General features: G+C 36.2%; 1 protein-coding gene across 1 annotated transcript in view; it reads right to left on the bottom strand.

Moving 5' to 3' along the window:
* The window catches only part of LOC103509842 (pyrokinin-1 receptor-like), a 41,871-nt gene that overhangs the window by 11,473 nt on the left and 3,701 nt on the right, over positions 1–26,697 (bottom strand). Inside the window, exons 2-4 of the mRNA XM_026824066.1 lie at positions 12,124–12,728; positions 8,664–8,880; positions 5,920–6,059 (exon numbers count right to left, since the gene is read on the bottom strand). Of these exons, the coding sequence (XP_026679867.1) occupies positions 5,920–6,059; positions 8,664–8,880; positions 12,124–12,518 (752 nt within the window). The 5' untranslated portion in view covers positions 12,519–12,728. The remainder of the gene's footprint in view (positions 1–5,919; positions 6,060–8,663; positions 8,881–12,123; positions 12,729–26,697) is intronic.

Below are 26,697 nucleotides of genomic sequence, written 5' to 3'. Positions count from 1 at the left end.
TTTCTTACTTGTTAGTAATGTGTTCAAATCAGGCGCGTATACGCAACACATACTTTACTATACATATTTCATGACAGTATAGGTATGGAAGAGTAACGGAGTTACGTATGACAAGGGCAAAATAATTAAAAAAAGCTTGGAAATGTTTCGTGTACATTGTATGCTCTGAGGCTGGAACTTAGCCTGGCGCACTGCTGTATGCCTAGATTAGGTATCTATGTAGGTGGGTAATTAGTTTGGCAAAGTACCACAGTAATCATTAAATGCACCTCTCCCTCCCATGTGTAATTATGTATGTAGGTACCTGCAATATGTAATGCTAGAATGAGCACAGAATTATTATAATACCTACCTAAATAATATCTTAAAATATGTTTGTATACCTACTTATACATTCTGTCAAATAAGTATCGGGAATTTATTTTTTTCATTTTTTTCTGCTAGTGATATTTCAAAGCAACTTTTTTTCATGTGTTTATACCTAATACTGTCATGGGTTACTATACTGAAAATTAGGGCCCTCCGTCCGCCATTTTGTTTACAACGGTCATTTTAGTGAGTACCTATACCTTACAGACTATATTACACTCAGGCAAATATTTGTTTGGGATGTCTAATGGTGTAAATGTAACCAAATGGATTGAAGTGTTCTTGTCATGACTAATTCTACCCAGGAGAACTTGAGAACAGGCTATAGTACCTATCCCTACTTACTCTTGTGTCTAATGGTGTAAATGTAACCAAATGGATTGAAGTGTTCTTGTCATGACTAATTCTACCCAGGAGAACTTGAGAAGCCTCCAAGTTCTTCCAAAGAGCCTGCGGCATGTCCATGTTGCCGCTGTTGCTTTTTTGGAAATCTTTTCTAGATGTTTATTCCAATTAAGTTTATGATCTAGGGTTATTACTAGATATTTAACTTCATTGGAAAGTTCTACTACTGTACCCTCTATGTTTGGGGCTCTAATATTCAGCCTCCGTACCAATACCAATAGTATTGTCCTTTGCTCTTGAGGTTCACAAGATGCGAAAATCCCAGTGTTCCGTTCCACTACTATTCAGCCTCCGTACCAATACCAATAGTATTGTCCTTTGCTCTTGAGGTTCACAAGATGCGAAAATCCCAGTGTTCCGTTCCACTACATTAATCCCGTGTGTAAGTATCCCAATCCCTCCTAATCCTCCTACATTGAATCTTGTGTTTGTGTTCTGGTCACTCGTCATGGATTTTCACTTTTCTAGAAAGCTTCTCTCACTCCAAATTTATTATTTCCTTATTTTCGATGTGTACAGATTGTAGGTATGTAATGTACCTACATAGGTAAGGAATATTTTTCGAAGGTTTCTCGTTCCGTTTTTATTTTCTCAAGATCTTCCCTTCTTCCCCCTCCTCCTCAACTTCTTCTTCTTCTTCTTCTTCTTCTTCTTCTTCTTCTTCTTCTTCTTCTTCTTCTTCTTCTTCTTCTTCTTCTTCTTGTACTTCTTCTTCTTCTTCTTCTTCTTCTTCTTCTTCTTCTTCTTCTTCTTCTTCTTCTTCTTCTTCTTCTTCTTCTTCTTAGAAAATGAAGACATCTGACACGCCCTATTGTACGACAAAAAATCTAGGTCGGATATTTTTATTTATTTTTCCTCTTTTTCTCTAAGAAAATTATAGTACCTACGAGTATTTTTTCCCCAAGAAGTTTTTGCTTTTCAATTTTTTTCGAGTGTCATTACATTATCATTAGAGACGAGTTCTCAATGACTTTCCGTTTCCACTTCACTTAGTTATTGCTTTTAATAATTATAGAGTTGTAGAGCATAGAGCATCTGACGGCGGGAGGACAAAAGCTCCTGATCGTGACCTTTCCACACTTTCCATCAGTTGAGAACTTGAGAACAGGCTATAGTCCCTATCCCTACTTACTCTTGTGTCTAATGGTGTAAATGTACCCAAATGGATTGAAGTGTTCTTGTCATGACTAATTCTACCCAGGAGAACTTGAGAACAGGCTATAGTCCCTATCCCTACTTACTCTTGTGTCTAATGGTGTAAATGTACCCAAATGGATTGAAGTGTTCTTGTCATGACTAATTCTACCCAGGAGAACTTGAGAACAGGCTATAGTCCCTATCCCTACTTACTCTTGTGTCTAATGGTGTAAATGTAACTGTATGTATAATATACCAACATATTGTATATTTAAATAATAGGTAGCTATGTAGAAAAAAACCACCACCACCAACAACAACAACAACAAAAATAACTGAGCAAAGAAGGGAAATAATATCTATTGGCAAACAAAGGAATGTTGGAATAGAGATAATGGGTGGATATGTAACGAAAATGCGAGTGATAATATCTATTGGCAAACAAAGGAATGTTGGAATAGAGATAATGGGTGGATATGTAACGAAAATGCGAGTGAAAAAAAAAATGAAAAACTGTGGAATTGCTCGTAGGGAGAAGGATGGTGGAAAGCAAACAGAGTTCAATAGCATGAGTTAGTGGAAAGCATAGGGATTAGAGAGTAAACATAGCTATAGGTATTGGTTACTGAGGATAAACAGAATAAACAGCTGAACAGGATGAACAGCTCATGTCCAGCATTAATATCTACCTATAGATATAGAGGTTCTTGAGAACCTACAAGAACTCTATACATACAAACAACAGTAGGTTTTCTGTGGTGGGGATTGAAAATAGACGATTTTAACTGACCCGACGAAACTTTACAGCCAAAAAATGGGCTTGGAATTTTAAGATTTCTTTATTTTTACAGATTGGTAAGGTATAGCTATAGACTATTTAGGTATAGCTATATAGACTGTCCATAGTGGAGGGAGGTATACACTCAGGCGGAATTAAAGTGACACCTGTCAAATTGTTTTCGAGCTTGTAAACTTGCAAAGCATGTAACCTAACAAATCCAATTTGAAAATCTGTAGGTAGCTGGGAGAAAGAAGCAAAACGGAGCACCAGGTGACCAGAGTTGTTTCCATTATACAGGGTGTATATAGTCAGACCAAAACACTAGGTACCTACCTACCTACTTGTTTTTAGAGTCACCTACCGATGCGATGTAGATTTCTGTATTACTTATCGTATAGGCGATAGGTATAACGAAAAATAGACTGATAGTACAAAAACCTCGATATAACAAAATTTAGGTCATTTCCCTTGGACTCCTCTTTTGATTTCTTGACGTTTGACATCACTCTAAATTAGATACCTTCATTAAAAAAAAAGTCTAAAAGTACTCGATTAGAGAGAAGAAAAATGCTAAAATAGAACACACGCCCTTTTTTTTCTGATCAGTTTTAGGGCACTGTATCAATGACCTCAGACATGAAAGAGATGTCCAGACACTATTATTATTATTATGTTAAGGCCGTCTCTTCCTGATCCCTTGTGTGCCGCGTCCACTTTAGTTTGGGACTATTTCACTATATGATTAGACACTAGACGTTACATTACATGTAGACTCATCATTATCCATGGATCAGGATCGGACACTGTTCATCAGTCATATGCACTGAGGACTGAGGTATAAAACCTACGAGTAGGTACCTATTTTAATCAGAAAGTAATGGAATCGTCCGAATCGGGAAATAAGTGGAAATATGCATTTTAGGCCTTCCTGAGTCGAAAAAAGTGATTTATAGCACCATTTCTATAATTTAATAGGAAATCATGTGATGTTCACACCATATTGTCCCCCCCCCTCCCCTAACAACATATTCAGCTGAAGACTAGATTAGAATATAGTGATATGTTATCGCATGTATGCAGATAAGGAAATCTCTCGTCCGTCCTAGCATTCATCACAACCTACATACCTACATAATACCTACCTAGATAATAATCTTCTTTCTGTTGAGCTTTGAAATGTAACTCTCAAAGAGAAGAAAATTTTCTAATAAAACGACGTGCTGCTCATTATAATCCTTTGAAAAATAGCACCCGACACCTTCTTCCTTATCAGTGGTGGAGATGCTAATACTACTAGAACTTATCAGTGGTGGAGATGCTAATACTACTAGAACTTATCAGTGGTGGAGATGCTAATACTACTAGAACTTATCAGTGGTGGATATGCTAATACTACTAGAACTTATCAGTGGTGGAGATGCTAATACTACTAGAACTTATCAGTGGTGGAGATGCTAATTCTACTAGAACTTATCAGTGGTGGAGATGCTAATACTACTAGAACTTATCAGTGGTGGAGATGCTAATACTACTAGAACTTATCAGTGGTGGAGATGCTAATAACCTAATACTGTCATGGGTTACTATACTGAAAATTAGGGCCCTCCGTCCGCCATTTTGTTTACAACGGTCATTTTAGTGAGTACCTATGTATACCTTACATACTATATTACACTCAGGCAAATATTTGTTTGGGCAAACACTAGCAAACACATTGAGCAAATATTTGCCAAATATTTTTTAGGTTATTACACTATTTTCTGTACTTTTCCAAACAAATTTGAGCAAATATTTGCTCACTGAGCAAACAGTGTAATCCTAGCTTTAGTGATGCTTGGCGATTTTTCAAAGGGATAAAATAATTGAAGAAAGAATTTCTATTGATTTTTTGCAATGTAAACGGAATTTCTTGTTCAAACCCACTAAAATGGTTAGAAAACAGTTATGGGGATCAATTTTGGCAAAAACTCCGGTCTGCTATTGTTAGAGCGTTCACGGAAGGTTCAGAGCAAGTGACAGACAATCCTGCTTCCCGAACACCTTTACCCACTTTGTCAGAAGAAAATGTGAACGAAATTCTGCTCAAATGTCATCATTCTTATGTAAAAGCTATAGCAGATGACTTTAAAATCTTTCAGGAGTCATTTTGGTCAATTTTTTGAAGAAATTGGACGTGAGATGTCTTTTTGTGCGACTCGTTCCAAAAGTGCTGAATTTCCTACAGAAACCGAATCTCTTTATACTTGCTAGATCGCGTCAATTTTGATGCTATTTTCATGAAACTCATTATTACCGGTGATGAGACATGGGTAAACACGTTTTACATTAATTCAAGTCAATAGGCACATTCTTATGTAAAAGCTATAGCAGATGACTTTAAAATCTTTCAGGAGTCATTTTGGTCAATTTTTTGAAGAAATTGGACGTGAGATGCCTTTTTGTGCGACTCGTTCCAAAAGTGCTGAATTTCCTACAGAAACCGAATCTCTTTATACTTGCTAGATCGCGTCAATTTTGATGCTATTTTCATGAAACTCATTATTACCGGTGATGAGACATGGGTAAACACGTTTTACATTAATTCAAGTCAATAGGCATCAAAATGGACGACAGGCAACGAGCCAAAACCGAAAAAACCGCGGCAAAACGAAAATCGCTGAAGGAGCAGAAGGCTCCACCGGAAATCGCTTACAAAAAGGGGTTTGAAGACTGGAATAAATTTCGGAACAAGTATTTTGTATCCAATAGGACATAGTTTAATGGAGACTCCGTGTAGAACGCACACACATGCTCATTGCTCATATCAAATTTGTCAGCATTTGTCCAAGTGTAAAGTTTTAGGCCATATAATTTGTGACGTTGAATTTAGTTAGTGCCAGATCACAGATTTTACCAGAAGTAAGCAGATTATCACGCAAGTTAAAATAAAGAGCAAAGTTTTGAGAAAGCTGTTTCAATCCTCTGCATTGCGACCCCCACCCCCACTCTTCTTCCTTTGTCTTTTCTTTACTTACCGAGGGCTTATTATGGGGGCACATTTTTAGTCAGTGTATAACTTTGCCTTTGAACAGATGGGCTGTTCGTGTCGCGAGAGTCTGAGCGGATTTGTTAAAAAGTAGGTAGGGAATAAAAATTAGAATTTTGATTAAATTTATTTTAACACTAGCTGTTGTGCCCGTGCTTCGCCACGGTTTAGAATATTTTAGTAAAAAAAAAGAACTCAGTACCTAGGAATATGGATAGCTTTTACAACAGGACATGATATACTGAAGCTACTACTGTTCCTCAAATTGTCATCTAATAGTATTGCTGTGTGATTGACAATGACTGAAGGTTGGGATTGAGGTATGACGCTGTATTGAGTTGCCTGAAACAGAAACCAATACAGTTATAGAGTACTTTGCTGAATAGTACATGTAGACACCTGAAACCAATTGAATTAGGAAACCTAAACTTATGTTAGGATCTAAAATAGGTCAAAAATTTATAGCGATTAGCTAGTCGATTTTTCTTGGAACCAGTTTGACTTTGGAAGCAAAAACATTTCTCTAAAATAGGTCCAAAAATTTATAGCGATTAGCTAGTCGATTTTTCTTGGAACCAGTTTGACTTTGGAAGCAAAAACATTTTTTTTTCCAAAGCTCTTACCTACTTACATATTTACCTACTTCTCTAGCAAAATCTTTTTGTCCCGGGGTAGAGGGCGAACATCTCCTTATGGAATGCCCTCCTGATTACCGGATAAAGGAATCATCTCACCTGAATTCACTACAAGTTTAAATTTACTAGTAGGTACATAGGTAAGTACAAAGTACATAATGATAAGTGCTACTTACAACAGGTGTAACTGCTAAGGTACTATCGTACCGAAATCGAAGAGAGAAGAAAGACAGGATAGGAGAAAGCCAGCCGCTCCGAGGATGAACCATACCTATCTTAGGATAAAATCCGCCCTGGGTTAGTTATAACGCCTTCTTTTTCTTGGATCTCCCATGAAGGAGTTATCAAAAATGTATAGAGTACTTTGCTGAATAGTACATGTAGACACCTGAAACCAATTGAATTAGGAAACCTAAACTTATGTTAGGATCTAAAATAGGTCCAAAAATTTATAGCGATTAGCTAGTCGATTTTTCTTGGAACCAGTTTGACTTTGGAAGCAAAAACATTCAAAAATGATTGTTTAGTTACCTATACCGGCCGTTTAGAAACTAAGAATTTTTTCAGAGGCAGAGTTCCATAAAGAAAATTGCACTTTACGAGTTTATTTTACATTTACAATAGATAATTATGAAATAGGTAATATTATAAGTAGAGCAACAGGAATGTTTGTTAAGTTTTGGAGCTCTCCTGTTATGTGAACAGACTCTGTCCCCTAGCTCTACCCTTGAGTGACTAATTAACATAGAAAGTCAATGAGTCACTCCACTGTCGGGACGGGTTAAAATCTTCATTTATTTTGATTAAATTTATTTTAACACTAGCTGTTGTGCCCGTGCTTCGCCACGGTTTAGAATATTTTAGTAAAAAAAAAGAACTCAGTAGGAATATGGATAGCTCCTCACCAGAAAGAATGCTAAAGTTGCGTTACGCGCTCCCTATTGGCTTCGCACTTCTATAGAATATGGTGTCTCAGCTATACCCATTTTGTTTAGGTGGTAATTGAGGCTACAGTGTCCTGTGTAGAGGCCTGTAATAGGGCTTGGGCTGTCTTTTCTTCGGTTTTTGGCCACCATACCATATAGGCATAAGTGACCATGGGTCTTATTATTGCCACATATGTGGTTTGAGCCCCCAAGTTCTTCCAAAGAGCCTGCGGCATGTCCATGTTGCCGCTGTTGCTTTTTTGGAAATCTTTTCTAGATGTTTATTCCAATTAAGTTTATGATCTAGGGTTATACCTGCGGCATGTCCATGTTGCCGCTGTTGCTTTTTTGGAAATCTTTTCTAGATGTTTATTCCAATTAAGTTTATGATCTAGGGTTATTACTAGATATTTAACTTCATTGGAAAGTTCTACTACTGTACCCTCTATGTTTGGGGCTCTAATATTCAGCCTGAAGAACTTGAGAACAGGCTATAGTCCCTATCCCTACTTACTCTTGTGTCTAATGGTGTAAATGTAACCAAATGGATTGAAGTGTTCTGTCGTGACTAATTCTACCCAAGTATCTACTTACCTACCTAACACATGTAGGTAAGATGATAGGATTACACTTATTGGAGGTGATGAAAGCAGGCAAGTTATGCCGGCCGCTCACGTTCAGACCGTCTGACAGACCGGGGTCTACGCGTATCAGACCGTCCTAGGACTATCAGATTTGTCCGCTACACGGTTTCCGCTGACAGACCCAGGTCAGACGGTCTGCCAGACCTAGGTGTCAAGCTACATGCTATAGTCCCTATCCCTACTTACTCTTGTGTCTAATGGTGTAAATGTAACCAAATGGATTGAAGTGTTCTTGTCGTGACTAATTCTACCCAGGAGAACTTGAGAACAGGCTATAGTCCCTATCCCTACTTACTCTTGTGTCTAATGGTGTAAATGTAACCAAATGGATTGAAGTGTTCTGTCGTGACTAATTCTACCCAAGTATCTACTTACCTACCTAACACATGTAGGTAAGATGATAGGATTACACTTATTGGAGGTGATGAAAGCAGGCAAGTTATGCCGGCCGCTCACGTTCAGACCGTCTGACAGACCGGGGTCTACGCGTATCAGACCGTCCTAGGACTATCAGATTTGTCCGCTACACGGTTTCCGCTGACAGACCCAGGTCAGACGGTCTGCCAGACCTAGGTCTCAAGCTACATGACCGCAGTCTGTGAGACCTGTATCTGTCAGACGGTCTGTTCCGCTGACAGACCCAGGTCAGACGGTCTGCCAGACCTAGGTGTCAAGCTACATGACCGCAGTCTGTGAGACCTGTATCTGTCAGACAATCTGAGCGTGTGGTTAGACACTCACCAAAGGTACGGCGAGACATAGTGCGAGCACCCAGATGCAGACAATGAACTTGATGGCTCTGGATAACTTGGACACAGTATGAGATAGGAACGGATGACATATGGCAATATAGCGCTCTACAGTGAACGCCGTGATAGTAAGAACGGTGGCATTGGATGCTGTTTCCGACAGAAATGAAAACAGAACGCATATATTGGAACCAAACGCATATTGAGTTCTGGAAAACAAAAACAAGAAATTTATTTCAAATGGTAACTAACCAAGTGTTTATATTAGTTTATTTACACGGACATATACCATAAACACTATGGAGAGTAGCAAAAGGTACTATCGTACCGAAATCGAAGAGAGAAGAAAGACAGGATAGGAGAAAGCCAGCCGCTCCGAGGATGAACCATATCTTAGGAGGATAAAATCCGCCCTGGGTTAGTTATAACGCCTTCTTTTTCTTGGATCTCCCATGAAGGAGTTATCAAAAATGATTGTTTAGTTACCTATACCGGCCGTTTAGAAACTAAGAATTTTTTCAGAGGCAGAGTTCCATAAAGAAAATTGCACTTTACGAGTTTATTTTACATTTACAATAGATAATTATGAAATAGGTAATATTATAAGTAGAGCAACAGGAATGTTTGTTAAGTTTTGGAGCTCTCCTGTTATGTGAACAGACTCTGTCCCCTAGCTCTACCCTTGAGTGACTAATTAACATAGAAAGTCAATGAGTCACTCCACTGTCGGGACGGGTTAAAATCTTCATTTATTTTGATTAAATTTATTTTAACACTAGCTGTTGTGCCCGTGCTTCGCCACGGTTTAGAATATTTTAGTAAAAAAAAAGAACTCAGTAGGAATATGGATAGCTCCTCACCAGAAAGAATGCTAAAGTTGCGTTACGCGCTCCCTATTGGCTTCGCACTTCTATAGAATATGGTGTCTCAGCTATACCCATTTTGTTTAGGTGGTAATTGAGGCTACAGTGTCCTGTGTAGAGGCCTGTAATACGGCTTGGGCTGTCTTTTCTTCGGTTTTTGGCCACCATACCATATAGGCATAGGGTCTTATTATTGCCTATGCCGTGACGTCAAAGTTCACGATTTACCGGTATTTTTTAAATCGATTTATCTCGGGATCTAGAAGTCATAGAAGAAAAAGAAAAAATCCGTTGGTCCTCATTTTTCCTGCTCTATGACTTTGAAACATCACCCAACTAAGCGCAACTGATCTATTCCATACCACACGTAAAGACTAAATAATACCCTAATATTTTTTCATATCTATCTATCTATCTATCTATCTATCTAAAAGAGATTGATTTAACTTTTTTTCTTTCTTTTTTTTTATCACAAGTAGGTACATTATAGGTAGGTTTTTCATCAGCTCAAGTAATTTTTTACAACAAAAAAATACAAAAATGTTTTGATGTGAGATGTATAGGACTTGCTAGTATTCCGTATAGGTATATTGGCCAGGATGTTAATCAACATTTGAACCAATCACATACTTCCTTGGAATATGACAGTTCTAAATTTCAGTAGAGCACAGAGTCTCTGACATTATGATAGAATGCCAATAACTCATAGAACATGCTGTGTCGATAGAACCGGACTCAAAACCAAAATATCCTGTGTTGTCCTAACCCTAGTATGTCATTTTCTCATTGGATCCCTCTTCAGTTATCCTGCCGATGATTCCAACCTCAGATTCCAATATCCAAACCTTGGTTCATCCCTGTTCGTTTTGTCAGTCTCTCTGTATTGTACATCAAGAAGTTTGCATCCCAAATTTCTCTGCATTCAAAGTGGTTATCTGCAAACTATTTACAAAATCCTCATGGTCATTATAATCACCAATATTCTTCTTGTGGCAGTTTGGCAACAGCTTGTCAGTCTTGCTATCGAGTTTGTCCTCATTCTTCACGATATCTTCAAGTATTGTCGACTGCCTTGTGGCTATCTCGTAGCAACTCTGGGGTGCTACTTATCCCATATGATGGGAATGCTGATGCTCCTATGGGTGCTTACTAATATCAAATGTCTATTCACTATAGGTGTCAACAAGAATCAAGTGCTGGATGATATCTCCACACAGTCTGATGATAGTTTGGACATTTATTTTACCCGTAATACAAACGAGAATTATGACGATGATTATTAGTTCCTACCTTAGTTTCATCTTATTATTTATTATGTTAGGTACTCGTATACACATATAGGTACCAGCTAGAACAAAAAGTACCAATCTCTTTGTAAAGCATGCCACTCACGCTCAGACTCAGGTCTGTGAGACCGCGGTCTACCGGGCGTAATGTACGTGAAATTCCAGAAGTATATCGCGACTAAAAAATGATTTGTAGGTACTTAGATTATTACATGTTTAGAGGTATCATGATTGATTGCAATAGAAACATCAGATTATCTTTTCACTCTCGTTAATCTCCTAGTGATTTATCTACTAAAATTATGCATACCTTACCTACCTTATAATCCATCTAATTGCTAATACCTACCTAGATAGTGTTTCTAAGAACTGCATGTGGAATTTACCTACATTGTTATTAAATTACCTCTACTAAACTTAATAGATACTTACTTATGTACATACCTGCGTAGGTATAATAAATTACCAAGACATTCACTTAGTCTCGATCAAATACATATTTCCTATTTTTCTACCTCGGGCATTTTTTTTACGTGCATAGTACATACATGTAGTAAAGGTAGGTAGTTAATTTGATAAATCGAGATACAAAAATGTAGGAAGGCAGAAATACCCGTTAGCAGTGTGTGTTGGTACCATCACACTAAGATTGAGTAGTTAGTTACTCATTAGTACTTTGAATGAAGCATCAGATTATCATTACAGTGTTCACAGTCTGATTGGAAAACTTGTAATGCTCGAATGACACATGTCGAATTCTCAAATAGGTACCTACGTAGAAATACCTACTCATCTCCAAACAGAGATTTAAACTTTTAAACCCGCGCGCAACCTCTTAATTACCAGGCCATTGCTCGACCATCAAGTACTTACTGAGATATATTTATCTAGAGAAATATGAAAAAGGAGTAAGAATAACTAAAAATTTCACGATTCTAAGCAATGTACAGACAAATCTACAATTTTATTTATATAGAAGCATCAGATTATCATTACAGTGTTCACAGTCTGATTGGAAAACTTGTAATGCTCGAATGACACATGTCGAATTCTCAAATAGGTACGTAGAAATACCTACTCATCTCCAAACAGAGATTTAAACTTTTAAACCCGCGCGCAACCTCTTAATTACCAGGCCATTGCTCGACTATCAAGTACTTACTGATACCTACTCATCTCCAAACAGAGATTTAAACTTTTAAACCCGCGCGCAACCTCTTAATTACCAGGCCATTGCTCGACCATCAAGTACCTACTGAGATATATTTATCTAGATAAATATGAAAGAGAAAGAACTACTTACAAATAATACGTGTGAATAGTTTCCGATGGCAGTCCAATAACAAGAAGCAATAGATCCGAGACGGCCAGACTGAACAGATAATAGTTGGTGGCAGTCTGCATGTGTTTGTTCTTGTAGATGATGATACATGTGCAGATATTGCCTATGATCCCACACATGAGAATGAAGCTATGCAGCAGCGTGATGAAGGCAGTATAGTAGTAGTTAATATCCCCTGTAGTACACCGTGGTGCAGAGGCATTGTAGCTGAGAAGAGTTTCATTGATATCCTCAGAGTCTACGCTGATCCGGGAACTCAAAACATTGACACTTGCATTGATGAGATCAATTCCACTGAAAATATTTCTCGACGTTTCCTCAACAGTTGAGCTCAATAAATCAACACTTCCATTCATTCTTTTACATTAGATCACAGGGTTTATATCTATGTATTTGTATTCTTATGAAGATCATACTCATGCACCATGGTAATACCTACTTGCTATGTTTCATGTTTCTACATAAGTACAATAATAAAAAGTAAAAAATAGATGATAATTATTTATGTAAACTTGGGGGAAAAACCCATTAGCTTCTTTGGTATATAAAATACGAAGAGCAAATACCTGTATCAAGATTGGGTTTATTTATTTTGAGTAGGTACAATACCTACCTGCCTACCTCTGTTTCTATCTGTTATGTGCATGTGTCTGTGTCTGTCTGTCTGTCTGTTAGAATTTGAAGGACTAAAACACCTGGAGGTCCGGATATTAGGCATAGGCAATCACATACATATATTATAATGAATCTGGAATCTGGATATAACCTATATCACAATCATCATACAAAACAGTCTAATGGTGTAAATGTAACCAAATGGATTGAAGTGTTCTTTTCGTGACTAATTCTACCCAGGAGAACTTAAGAACAGGCTATAGTCAATACAAAACAGAATGGAGATTTGAATATTTTCAACTTGAGCATTTTTTCACCAAAATTTAATTATCACTAGAAATATACGTGGACACTATAGGTAGATACGTATCTTCAAAACAGGTTTACTGATGGTCACTGTAGAGGCAGACCAAATCACAACCATACCTACATAGGTATATGACAAATAAGTTACACATATCTTCTATAATACATATGTATAAGATCATTCTTCCAAATGTTGATTTCATCACCCTTTCAATCGAGAAACTCAAGTATTTATTTAAACTTATTTATTCAAATACCTACCTACCTACCTACCTACCTAAATAAGTTTGACTTCAATTAACGTCGAATCATTAAGAATTTTATTATTTACTTAATTAAATAAAGAAACAGAAGGAGGTACGGTACCCAAAAATGTCTTTAACAGAATTAACTATAGGTACATATGTATAAGATCATTCTTCCAAATGTTGATTTCATCACCCTTTCAATCGAGAAACTCAAGTATTTATTTAAACTTATTTACTCAAATACCTACCTACCTAAATAAGTTTGACTTCAATTAACGTCCAATCATTAAGAATTTTATTATTTACTTAATTTAATAAAGAAACAAAAGAAGGTACGGTACCCAAAAATGTCTTTAACAGAATTAACTAAGAATGTAAATATTTAACCTATGTAAGTAGGTATTATTATTAGATATGTTGATGTCAATCTCGGTATGCAGGACTTTGTAGAAAGAAAACAATTATTAAAAGGATATAAATTAATAATTCTTAGATAAATGAAACTGTCAGAATTATTAGATATGTTGATGTCAATCTCGGTATGCAGGACTTTGTAGAAAGAAAACAATTATTAAAAGGATATAAATTAATAATTCTTAGGTAAATGAAATTGTCAGAAGACATAAAAAGTCGTGTTCGAAATCCGCTCGACCCTGTTAGATAAAATTAAACAAAGTAGGTAGGTACCTAAGTTAGATAAAATTAAAAAGTACGTTAGGAAAGCAAGAAAACAAACAATTTATTTTTGTTTGTACGGAAAGCTCAGGTACTCTGGATTTTAGTTAAACATAATCCCTCCTTCCCACCCTCCCCATAACTAATTTCAATGTACGGAAAGCTCAGGTACTCTGGATTTTAGTTAAACATAATCCCTCCTTCCCACCCTCCCCATAACTAATTTCAATGGCTCAGGTACTCTGGATTTTAGTTAAACATAATCCCTCCTTCCCACCCTCCCCATAACTAATTTCAATGTACCTACCTACCTACCTACCTACCTACCTACATTTTCCATTCCAACTTTTGCATCATGTTTTATGCAATGATTTAATTTTCTTTCGTGAAATACCCGAGTATTAAATATAGTGACTTCTAGTCTTGGTCGGTATGTATTTACCTTTCTTGCTCTTATAGTTATGTATTCCTTTCGTGAAATACCCGAGTATTAAATATAGTGACTTCTAGTCTTGGTCGGTATGTATTTACCTTTCTTGCTCTTATAGTTATGTATTTACTATCTACCTAGTAGGTACTTGAATATGCCTTAGCCCCTTTTATTTACTCATTGACAGAAAGAGTGATTTCAAAGACTTCTTTCGCTCTTATAGTTATGTATTTACTATCTACCTAGTAGGTACTTGAATATGCCTTAGCCCCTTTTATTTACTCATTGACAGAAAGAGTGAATTCAAAGACTTCTTTTTGATTTTGTAATTCTGTTCGTCTGATTTTAAATTAGTTTGTTTCTTTTGTTTCTCTATAACCCTGGTCCAACTTTGATGATATTTGGCAAACATACACAAATGAAAAATTGCTTATTAAAGTTTGAGATTGGACCTTAAGCGATTCTTCTCTGAGTGAAATGTACAGTTAAATTGTTGGAATCATTAGGTACATATAGCATATCAAAACCTCCTATCTTGACGGATGAGACATTTACCTAACTATCAGAACAGAACATTCATATGTGAGCAAACACAGTATTGGTGGATGTGACAAAATCACCAGATCATCTATACATACACAGAAGGAGAGTATTGGTAGATGTGACAAAATCACCAGATTATCTATACATACATACATAGGTACAAAGAATTCCTATGCAATATTGATATTCAATAAATTATTTATTAGTTTACTCTCACAATCTAATGGATGTGACAAAATCACCAGATTATCAATATACATACACAGAAGGAGAGAATTGGTGGATGTGACAAAATCACCAGATTATCTATACCTACATAGGTACAAAGAATTCCTATGCAATATTGATATTCAATAAATTATTTATTAGTTTACTCTCACAATCTAGATCACATAAATCAAAATGTTCGATGCTCTTAAATTCTGTTTGACTGTCGTCTTTTCATAATTTTGTGATTTTGAAATCATTTTGACCGGATAACTTAACCTCTTTTTTTTACAAGACCTTATCAAAAAAGACCCTTTTTTTTCAGAAAAGACCTTTTTTTTTCAACTAGAACAGTTTGTTTTTGTTTGTACTGTACTACTATTTTAAGTAGGTATTTTATAATGATATAAGGCCTGTAGGGACTGGTTTTCTTTATAATTTCGTATCCCATGTGAGCAAGTAGTATAAAAATCTCAATAGTTAACATATATTTGCATAGACAAATAGACATCATTATTACTGTTATCAGATAAATAGTATACTCGTACCTACCTATATCACTGTGATTAGTACTGAGATTTAATATGTAGATACCTACATAAAAAAGAAAAAGACTAGAAAATCAAAAGGAGGTACATGTCTACATATAGGTATGTAAGATGTAAGCAAAAGTACTTACAGCGTATGAGTTGGGTTTCAAAAGAGTCGACACCTGGAACACTGATCCCATGTGAGCAAGTAGTATAAAAATCTCAATAGTTAACATATATTTGCATAGACAAATAGACATCATTATTACTGTTATCAGATAGATAGTATACTCGTACCTACCTATATCACTGTGATTAGTACCGAGATTTAATATGTAGATACCTATATAAAAAAGACTAGAAAATCAAAAGGAGGTACATATCTACATATGTAAGATGTAAGCAAAAGTACTTACAGCGTATGAGTTGGGTTTCAAAAGAGTCGACACCTGGAACACCGTATATATCTGCCTACATACTCGTACGTACATGTTATAGGTATAACCCATGAGATACTAAACCAGCAGAGTAGGTACTATTCTCAAGAGAAGGATTTTTACTTCTTTTTCTTCTCACATAGAGATATTTAAAAGTAAGAATAAGAGGGGGCAGAGTAGGTACTATTCTCAAGAGAAGGATTTTTACTTCTTTTTCTTCTCACATAGAGATATTTAAAAGTAAGAATAAGAGGGGTACCCCTACATACTCGTACGTACATGTTATAGGTATAACCCATGAGATACTAAACCAGCAGAGTAGGTACTATTCTCAAGAGAAGGATTTTTTCTTCTTTTTCTTCTCACATAGAGATATTTAAAAATAAGAATAAGAGGGGTACTGACATTTTGGTACAACCTGTAGAATAAAACTGGTTCCGTGTGCTGACAGTTTAGCATAATATGACATGGTAATGGTAACTGAGATGATATCTGAACACTTCTGGTTTTCCCTCCAATGTCATGTAAGTTGCTTAGGTAGTGGCGTATATACTTTTAGCCGTTCCGAGAACGAACCTTATCTGAGATTAAAACCGAAATTGCTGCCTTTCTCGATATCCTGTCCTCCTTCTCTCTTCGCTCTTGGGACCATAAGACGTTAGCAGTTCCAGTTTTCTCTAGCAAATCTCTCTTTTTCCCTTTTTTTTAATTCCTGCCCTAGGTCAAAAACTGGAACTGATTAGGACGGGAGAATGGGTGAATATAATGTACAGAGCTATAAAATAGTGTATAAGTAAGTGTACCTTTTCCAAACTACATACCTATAAGGGATTATTGATTCCCATTAAGTTTTCGGGCCTTTAGTGGGTTTAATCTCAAAGGCAAGATATTTCAAATTTAAAACACAGGTACTTTCTGAATTATTTATTGCTATTGAAGTCTAAAAATAAGTGTTCGGGGACTTTTTATTGCGTTTCCCTTCAATAAAGTTATTAAGCGAGCACCGAGCACGTACAATGTAGATTCTAGATCAAATAGCTAGTAACACCAACGAGACGCGACGTTATAGACGCATCATGCACAATATTGTTTATTACAATTAATAATATTTTTATTGTTGAAACATGACAATGTAACTTGCAGTTGGTTGCCAATAAACTAATATGTACCTAATAATTATTAGAACTGACGATATACGAATCTTCTTTTCTTTCCTCCTTCGCCTTTTCCCGTGTACAGACAGGGTCGGCGTTTTTCTTCAGCCTCTCAATCAGCCCTAACTAGGGAGATTGCTTTGGGCTGACATATGGTTTTGCCTATAAATTTTACGAGTGGATGCCCTTCAGAGTCGCTTTGTTATTTCTTTAGCAAAGGAAGTTCAGGCTGGTTTACTTCCAGTTTAAATTCCCCCAGCCAGACTAAGCTGGTCTACTCCCTGTTTAACGTCCCCCAGCCAGACGAATAATTTATATCGGAGGATTTTAGTTTCTCATAATACTCGTAAGTAGGTAGGTATGTACAACTATACATATACATCATATAAGTTTCTATGTACATAAATGAATCTACATACCTAAATGAACAAGGAACATCTAGGTATATATAAAGTAGCTGCATTGTAATACCTAGGTAGGGTTAAGGGATGAGTATTGAGTTTAATTTAAAGGGAGTTAATCCTTGTGGATGTGACAAAATCACCAGATTATCAATATACATACACAGAAGGAGAGAATTGGTGGATGTGACAAAATCACCAGATTATCTTTCGATTTCTGTGATGTTATTTCCCAACATAGCTATATCATCAGCGTAGGCTAGGAGTTTGCAAACAAGAGAGTCGTCCTTCCATATATCTTGGATAACCTTCTGTAGTGTTACGTTGAATAGGAGTGGGGATAGGCCGCTCCCTGTTTCAAACCGCTTTCTACTGTAAACGCTGTTGATAGCTCTCCCCCTACTCTTATTTTGTTGATGGATCCAACTGCGCATTCTTTTACCAATCTTACTAGTTTCTTGGGTATTCCTAGTTCATGCATAGCGTTCCAAACGGCGTTTCTTATCAAGCAATCATAAGATTTTTTTAAAATCGATGAACAGGATGTAGGTGTCGATATTTCGTTCGATTCTCTTTTCTAGTATTATTCTTAGGGAATGTATTTGGTCAGTTGTTGATCGATTCTTCCTGAACCCGGCCTGATATTCGCCTATCTGTCCATTTGTGTATACTTCGATCCGTTTCAGAATGATGAGTGATAAAATTTTGTAGCAGACGTTAAGAAGTGCAATGCCTCTGTAGTTGTTACAGTCAGTGGGGTCACTTTTCTTATGGAGAGGAATCATTATTACCTCTTTCCACTGATCTGGTATATGTTCTGTTTCCCAGCACTTTCTTATCATTTTGTGTAAGTAGCTCTAGTTTAAGATTTTGACCTCCATTCTTGAGTAGCTCACTTGTTATTTCGTCCGTCCCAGGTGACTTATTTTTCAGTTTCGTGATGGCTTCATTTACTTCTCTGAGGGTTGGGGGTTCGTCTTCCACCTCGGCTGTATGTGGTATTTCTTCTTCAATGTGTGTTTCATTTTGAACATTGAGTAGTTCTTTAAAATGCTCCGCCCATCGTTCCAATATTGCTGTGGTTCCAATTAGGGTTGTTCCATCTTTGTCTTTGATCATAGTGGATTTAGGTTGGGTTGTTCTCCTTTGCTGTTTTACAAGTTGATAGAAACTTCTAACGTTCTTCATATTGTCTTCCTTTTCTATTTGATCTAATTTGTTGTTTAAAAACTCCCTTTTCTTCTTCCTCATGAGTTTCTTAGTTTTTCTTCTCTCTTCTCTGTATGCTTCAATGCTAGCTTCATCCCTATTCTCAATGGCTGATACACGTTTTGCTCTTCTCTCTTCAATTGCTGCTTTGCATTCTTCATCGAACCATTTCTTTTGTTTTTGTTTTTGGATGTATCCAATGGTGTTCTTAGCTCCCTTGTGAATTATAGAATTGATTGCCTTTTTTTTAGGTAGTTAAGGGGGGGGGGGGTGAATTGTGAGATTCTAAAAAACATCGATATCCAGCTTGATTGAGTGGTCGGATTGAAATTGAATTTTTCCAAGAACGTTCCTATGTGACGGTTTGCGTCAGGATTATTTTATTTATCATTTTCCATTTACCGAAGTACTACTTATAGGTATTATTATATTGTTAAGGATCCTAGAAAATGGTGGATACGCGTTGTCGTTTCTCGAGTGAGGATTTCATGTAAATTGTAAAATACACTAAAAATTCTCATAATAAATATGGTCTCATCATTTGACGTAATAAATAATAATATAATGGTAATGGTAATTAATTAGTAATCCAAGCTAATTATGTACTTAGTAGGTACCTATTGGTATCTAATGATTAGAATATTATCTATTTGTATTTGTATTTTATGGTTAGGTACAGTTTATTGAAAGTTTAAAACTAGGTAGGATTTGTGTAATGTAAATATAAAAATGTACCTACATACCTACCTATTGAAGTCACCTCTCAGGAGTCTAATAGTAGATATGTAGGTATATTTACTTACATACATATTGGTAGGTGTGGATTCCTAGGTAGGTACTTACTAATTTCACGACCCTGACTTAAGCTTAAAGCTTACATATAGGTGTATTACAGGGATCTAAAGATACACGATAGGTAGGTATATAGGTTGTCTGTAAATTTTCAAATTGACCATCAGTAAACACACAACATAAGGTACCTAGGTAAGCGGGCGTTTGTCGATTCCCCCGAATTTTCGATTTGTTCATACCCTTCTGGCTTCAAATTTTGCAATCGGGGGAATCGGTATAAAATGGGGGGAATTGAATGCTGTCCAGGTAAGCTATTCAGCTAAAACGAGTACAAGATTCTCTGTACATACAGTGTATTCATAAAGTCCCCCCTTCTCTATAACCCTAGTCCAACTTTGATGATATTTGGCAAACATACACAAATGAAAAATTGCTTATTAAAGTTTGAGATTGGACCTTAGGCGATTCTTCTCTGAGTGAAATGTACAGTTAAATTGTTGGAATCATTAGGTACATTTAGCATATCAAAACCTCCTATCTTGACGGATGAGACATTTAATTATCAGAACAGAACATTCATATGTGAGCAAACACAGTATTGGTGGATGTGACAAAATCACCAGATTATCCATACATACTCGTACACAGAAGGAGAGTATTGGTGGATGTGACAAAATCACCAGATTATCAATATACATACACAGAAGGAGAGAATTGGTGGATGTGACAAAATCACCAGATTATCAATATACATACACAGAAGGAGAGAATTGGTGGATGTGACAAAATCACCAGATTATCAATATACATACACAGAAGGAGAGAATTGGTGGATGTGACAAAATCACCAGATTATCAATATACATACACAGAAGGAGAGAATTGGTGGATGTGACAAAATCACCAGATTATCAATATACATACACAGAAGGAGAGAATTGGTGGATGTGACAAAATCACCAGATTATCAATATACATACACAGAAGGAGAGAATTGGTGGATGTGACAAAATCACCAGATTATCTATACCTACATAGGTACAAAGAATTCCTATGCAATATTGATATTCAATAAATTATTTATTAGTTTACTCTCACAATCTAGATCACATAAATCAAAATGTTCGATGCTCTTAAATTCTGTTTGACTGTCGTCTTTTCATAATTTTGTGATTTTGAAATCATTTTGACCGGATAACTTAACCTCTTTTTTTTACAAGACCTTATCAAAAAAGACCCTTTTTTTTCAGAAAAGACCTTTTTTTTTCAACTAGAACAGTTTGTTTTTGTTTGTACTGTACTACTATTTTAAGTAGGTATTTTATAATGATATAAGGCCTGTAGGGACTGGTTTTCTTTATAATTTCGTATCCCATGTGAGCAAGTAGTATAAAAATCTCAATAGTTAACATATATTTGCATAGACAAATAGACATCATTATTACTGTTATCAGATAAATAGTATACTCGTACCTACCTATATCACTGTGATTAGTACTGAGATTTAATATGTAGATACCTACATAAAAAAGAAAAAGACTAGAAAATCAAAAGGAGGTACATGTCTACATATAGGTATGTAAGATGTAAGCAAAAGTACTTACAGCGTATGAGTTGGGTTTCAAAAGAGTCGACACCTGGAACACCGTATATATCTGCCTACATACTCGTACGTACATGTTATAGGTATAACCCATGAGATACTAAACCAGCAGAGTAGGTACTATTCTCAAGAGAAGGATTTTTTCTTCTTTTTCTTCTCACATAGAGATATTTAAAAATAAGAATAAGAGGGGTACTGACATTTTGGTACAACCTGTAGAATAAAACTGGTTCCGTGTGCTGACAGTTTAGCATAATATGACATGGTAATGGTAACTGAGATGATATCTGAACACTTCTGGTTTTCCCTCCAATGTCATGTAAGTTGCTTAGGTAGTGGCGTATATACTTTTAGCCGTTCCGAGAACGAACCTTATCTGAGATTAAAACCGAAATTGCTGCCTTTCTCGATATCCTGTCCTCCTTCTCTCTTCGCTCTTGGGACCATAAGACGTTAGCAGTTCCAGTTTTCTCTAGCAAATCTCTCTTTTTCCCTTTTTTTTTTAATTCCTGCCCTAGGTCAAAAACTGGAACTGATTAGGACGGGAGAATGGGTGAATATAATGTACAGAGCTATAAAATAGTGTATAAGTAAGTGTACCTTTTCCAAACTACATAGGTACCTATAAGGGATTATTGATTCCCATTAAGTTTTCGGGCCTTTAGTGGGTTTAATCTCAAAGGCAAGATATTTCAAATTTAAAACACAGGTAGGTACTTTCTGAATTATTTATTGCTATTGAAGTCTAAAAATAAGTGTTTGGGGACTTTTTATTGCGTTTCCCTTCAATAAAGTTATTAATATCATATTTCAGCGAGCACCGAGCACGTACGATGTAGATTCTAGATCAAAAAGCTATTAAGCTAGTAACACCAACGAGACGCGACGTAATAGACGCATCATGCACAATATTGTTTATTACAATTAATAATATTTTTGTTGTTGAAACATGACAATGTAACTTGCAGTTGGTTGCTAATAAACTAATAGGTATGTAATAATTATTAGAACTGACGATATACGAATCTTCTTTTTTTTTTTCTCCTTCGCCTTTTCCCGTGTACAGACAGGGTCGGCGTTTTTCTTCAGCCTCTCAATCAGCCCTAACTAGGGAGATTGCTTTGGGCTGACATTTGGTTTTGCCTATAAATTTTACGAGTGGATGCCCTTCAGAGTCGCTTTGCTATTTCTTTAGCAAAGGAAGTTCAGGCTGGTTTACTTCCAGTTTAAATTCCCCCAGCCAAACTAAGCTGGTCTACTCCCTGTTTAACGTCCCCCAGCCAGACGAATAATTTATATCGGAGGATTTTAGTTTCTCATAATAAGTAGGTAGGTATGTACAACTATACATACATCATATAAGTTTCTATGTACATAAATGAATCTACATACCTAAATGAACAAGGAACATCTAGGTATACATAAAGTAGCTGCATTGTAATACCTAGGTAGGGTTAAGGGATGAGTATTGAGTTTAATTTAAAGGGAGTTAATCCTGTAGCTGCATTGTAATACCTAGGTAGGGTTAAGGGATGAGTATTGAGTTTAATTTAAAGGGAGTTAATCCTTGTAGCTATAGGTACCCGCTGCTATACATATAGCAGGAATGTAAACATAGGTATAACTGTCTGCAAACTCACTCATGCCAGTTGACTGAAATCCCTAAATGTGTAGGAAGCTAGGAAGTGAGATTTGTCAATCAAGTCTAATCTAACATGTGTCGAATATGTCCCAATCCGTGGCACAAGCTCTGCTTATACGGATGGGTATACTATTTATAAACCAGTTGACTGAAATCCCTAAATGTGTAGGAAGCTAGGAAGTGAGATTTGTCAATCAAGTCTAATCTAACATGTGTCGAATATGTCCCTATCCGTGGCACAAGCTCTGCTTATACGGATGGGTATACCATTTATAAAAAAAAATGTATGTTCTGAGTTTTTTGTCGATCAAATATAATCAAAGGAAACTTGTTTAAAAAAATATGAGTGCAAAAGTTTGTCGATTTTTATGACAAGGAAGCGCGTTTTTTGGGAGCTGTGTTCCTAAAATGAATTTCTAATGCAACTTTCTCATGTGGTAGGTAACATGTGGAAACCTTGAAAGCATGCCAGTTGACTGAAATCCCTAAATGTGTAGGAAGCTAGGAAGTGAGATTTGTCAATCAAGTCTAATCTAACATGTGTCGAATATGTTGACGTTATTCGACATAAATACATAATGTGTACATAGATCTAGGCGCACGGCAGTGCGCCAGGCCAAGTTCCGGCCTCAGCACGCCAGTGTGTTATATTGCACGAAACATTTCGACGTATTTTTACCCCTATCATAACTCCGTTAATTTTCAATGTAATGTCACGAAATTTGGACCATATGTTAAGCTATACTTGCTTATTATGCCTGCGAAATTCCAAAGGTCTAGCTTTACCTGAAGGGGTAGAAAAAAGGCCTTGAAAATCGCTTATTTTACGACTGACTCACTGACTGATTCACTCATCAAAATTATGAGGCACTTCCCGATGTCGTAGAAACTTGAAATTTGGCAGGATAGTAGGTCTTGATGAGTAAGTAATAGGAAAAATCTGAAAACCGGCAAAAGTTGCACTGGGCGCCGCCCACTGGTGGAATTAACGCTTTCTGGCGGTTTTCACAAAACGGTTAGTTATCGAAAAAGTTTTAAGAGTGGACCCCCCCCCCAAAAATCACACCTAAAACCCCCCTATTAGTCATTTTTATGAACATCGGAACAACGGTTAGCTGTATTTTCCCGTGTTTTTACAGTTAACAGTATATTTCGACCGCTTTTTTACTGACCAAAGGCTTAGTTACGTATCCAAAAAAGATATTTCACCACCAACAACGAGAACAACACCACCACCACTGCCTTTTTTCAATTCGTAGCGAAGAAATTTAGGGAGGCATATTGAATTTTACGGGTCTGTGTTGTAGCATGTCCCTCATCAGATGGGCGAGAAGAGACACAATTCTTTCCATTTATGTAGGTCCTGGGTCAACACGAGAACACCAAAATGTAACCGGTTGAAGGATTTTGCAATCGAAATACAATATAGGTACAATATATTCCATTTAGGTCCTGGGTCAACACGAGACCACCAAAATGTAACCGGTTAAAGGATTTTGCAATCGAAATACAATATAGGTACAATATATTCCATTTAGGTCCTGGGTCAACACGAGAACACCAAAATGTAACCGGTTAAAGGATTTTGCAATCGAAATACAATATAGGTACAATATATTCCATTTAGGTAAATATGTTTTGGTACATATTTAAACTGAGTTAAATAATTTTAAATGGGAATGTCTTGATGAATTATTTAATCTTTACAATCTTTTGCTAAGCTTAAATAATATTTATAGAATGAAATTGAAACTAGATTAATATTATAAATGAACTCCCTATCCGTGGCACAAGCTCTGCTTATACGGATGGGTATACCATTTATAAGAAAAATGTATGTTCTGAGTTTTTTGTCGATCAAATATAAATGGAAACTTGTTTAAAAAAATATGAGTGCAAAAGTTTGTCGATTTTTATGACAAGGAAGCGCGTTTTTTGGGAGCTGTGTTCCTAAAATGAATTTCTGATGCAACTTTCTCATGTGGTAGGTAACATGTTTCCACCTTGAAAGTACTCCCTCCGACTGACAGGAAAAAAGAAAGAAGATAACACGCTATCGTTATCAACAAACTGAATGGAAAGTGGGTGGTAATAATCATGTATATAGAGATAAAAACAACAGGGAGCTAACCATAACCATAACCAATGTCGGAATGAAACATCTCTCTGTTTACATAATTCCAGGACTGGATACCTACCTCAATATACACAACACATGTATCGTAACAACGTAGTTATGTACCATGTCGGAATGAAACATCTCTCTGTTTACATAATTCCAGGACTCGATACCTACCTCAATATACACAACACATGTATCGTAACAACGTAGTTATGTACCTATACCTACTCAACTTGTTCGAATCCAAAATAATATAAAGCTGTCAAATCTATCAAAGTAAAAACGAATATAGAAAAGTAGCTTTCGTGAAATTTCAAATAAAATAAAACTGTTATGGATATGTACATAAAATCGCTATACGAGTAGAAATCCAAAATAATATAAAGCTGTCAAATCTATCAAAGTAAAAACGAATATAGAAAAGTAGCTTTCGTGAAATTTCAAATAAAATAAAATTGTTATGGATATGTACATAAAATCGCTATACGAGTAGAGATGAGGTATTCAGTGCCTTTCTCATTTTAAGAAGGTAGCTTAGCTACGTACATTTCGTATTTGAAGAAACACCAAAGAAAGAATCAACAAAGCTTTCCAAGAGAAGCAAAAACAGATTTTTTACTTTCTATTACTACAGTTTAGCGGCTATACTGTAATGAAAGTATTGCAATCGGTCCAAATTTTCAAAATCGGGAAATGGGTGGAAATATCCGTTTTGGGGTCCCCTGATAATGAAAGTATTGCAATCGGTCCAAATTTTCAAAATCGGGAAATGGTTGGAAATATCCGTTTTGGGATCCCCTGATGTCAAAAAAGTGATTTTTATCGGTCCAAATGTTCAAAATCGGTGGTTGGAAATATCCGTTTTGGGATCCCCTGATGTCAAAAAAGCGATTTTTAGCCCATGGTCTGTACGTATGTATGTACGCATGTACATAACACGTCGTTATATTTATTCAACCATTCATTATTCAATTTCCAGGTAGGTATGTAGATTAATGAAGGTAAATTATGCAACAACAATACATCATTGAAGGCCGATCGACGTGATGAAGAATAAAGGTTTTGTGTTTGATAATCAGAAGTGAAGTATTTCATCGTCATAAGCAGATCTGCTAAATCCCAAGTTGCCAGGAAATAAATAACGACATTCATGATATCAACGTTACCTTTATATTATGCGTCACAATTTACTAAGAGAATGAAGAGATCGGATCACTTACATACCTATGTAGAGGTTATAAATAACATAAAAAAAAAAGGTAGGGGAACACGGGGTAAAATGACACCTCTAGTGCTTATGAGGTCCCAACTAAAAAAATAAAAGTCACGCAGATATGTAATTTTGTAACAAAATAAAGTATTATTTTGGCAACAAATTAGATCAGACAAGAACAATATATGTATGTATCACTGGAAAAAAAAAAAAAAAAAATATTTTTATGAGGATACCAAAAAAGACCGTTTTGCCCCAGCCTTGGGGCATGGTCCTATACCATATATACGCAAAACACCTTGGGGCAGAATGGAACCCTGGGAACCATTCGCCCATGTACCATTCTGCCCCAGACCATTAAAAAACCATTTTGCCCCAAAGCGTCATTTCTGGAAAATTATTTCACAA

The sequence above is a fragment of the Diaphorina citri genome, unplaced genomic scaffold (genome assembly GCF_000475195.1).
Source record: "Diaphorina citri unplaced genomic scaffold, Diaci psyllid genome assembly version 1.1 scaffold534, whole genome shotgun sequence".
NCBI lineage: Eukaryota > Metazoa > Arthropoda > Insecta > Hemiptera > Psyllidae > Diaphorina > Diaphorina citri.
Note: the sequence above shows the minus strand (reverse complement) of the source record. Positions and strands in the feature narration are given on the sequence as shown.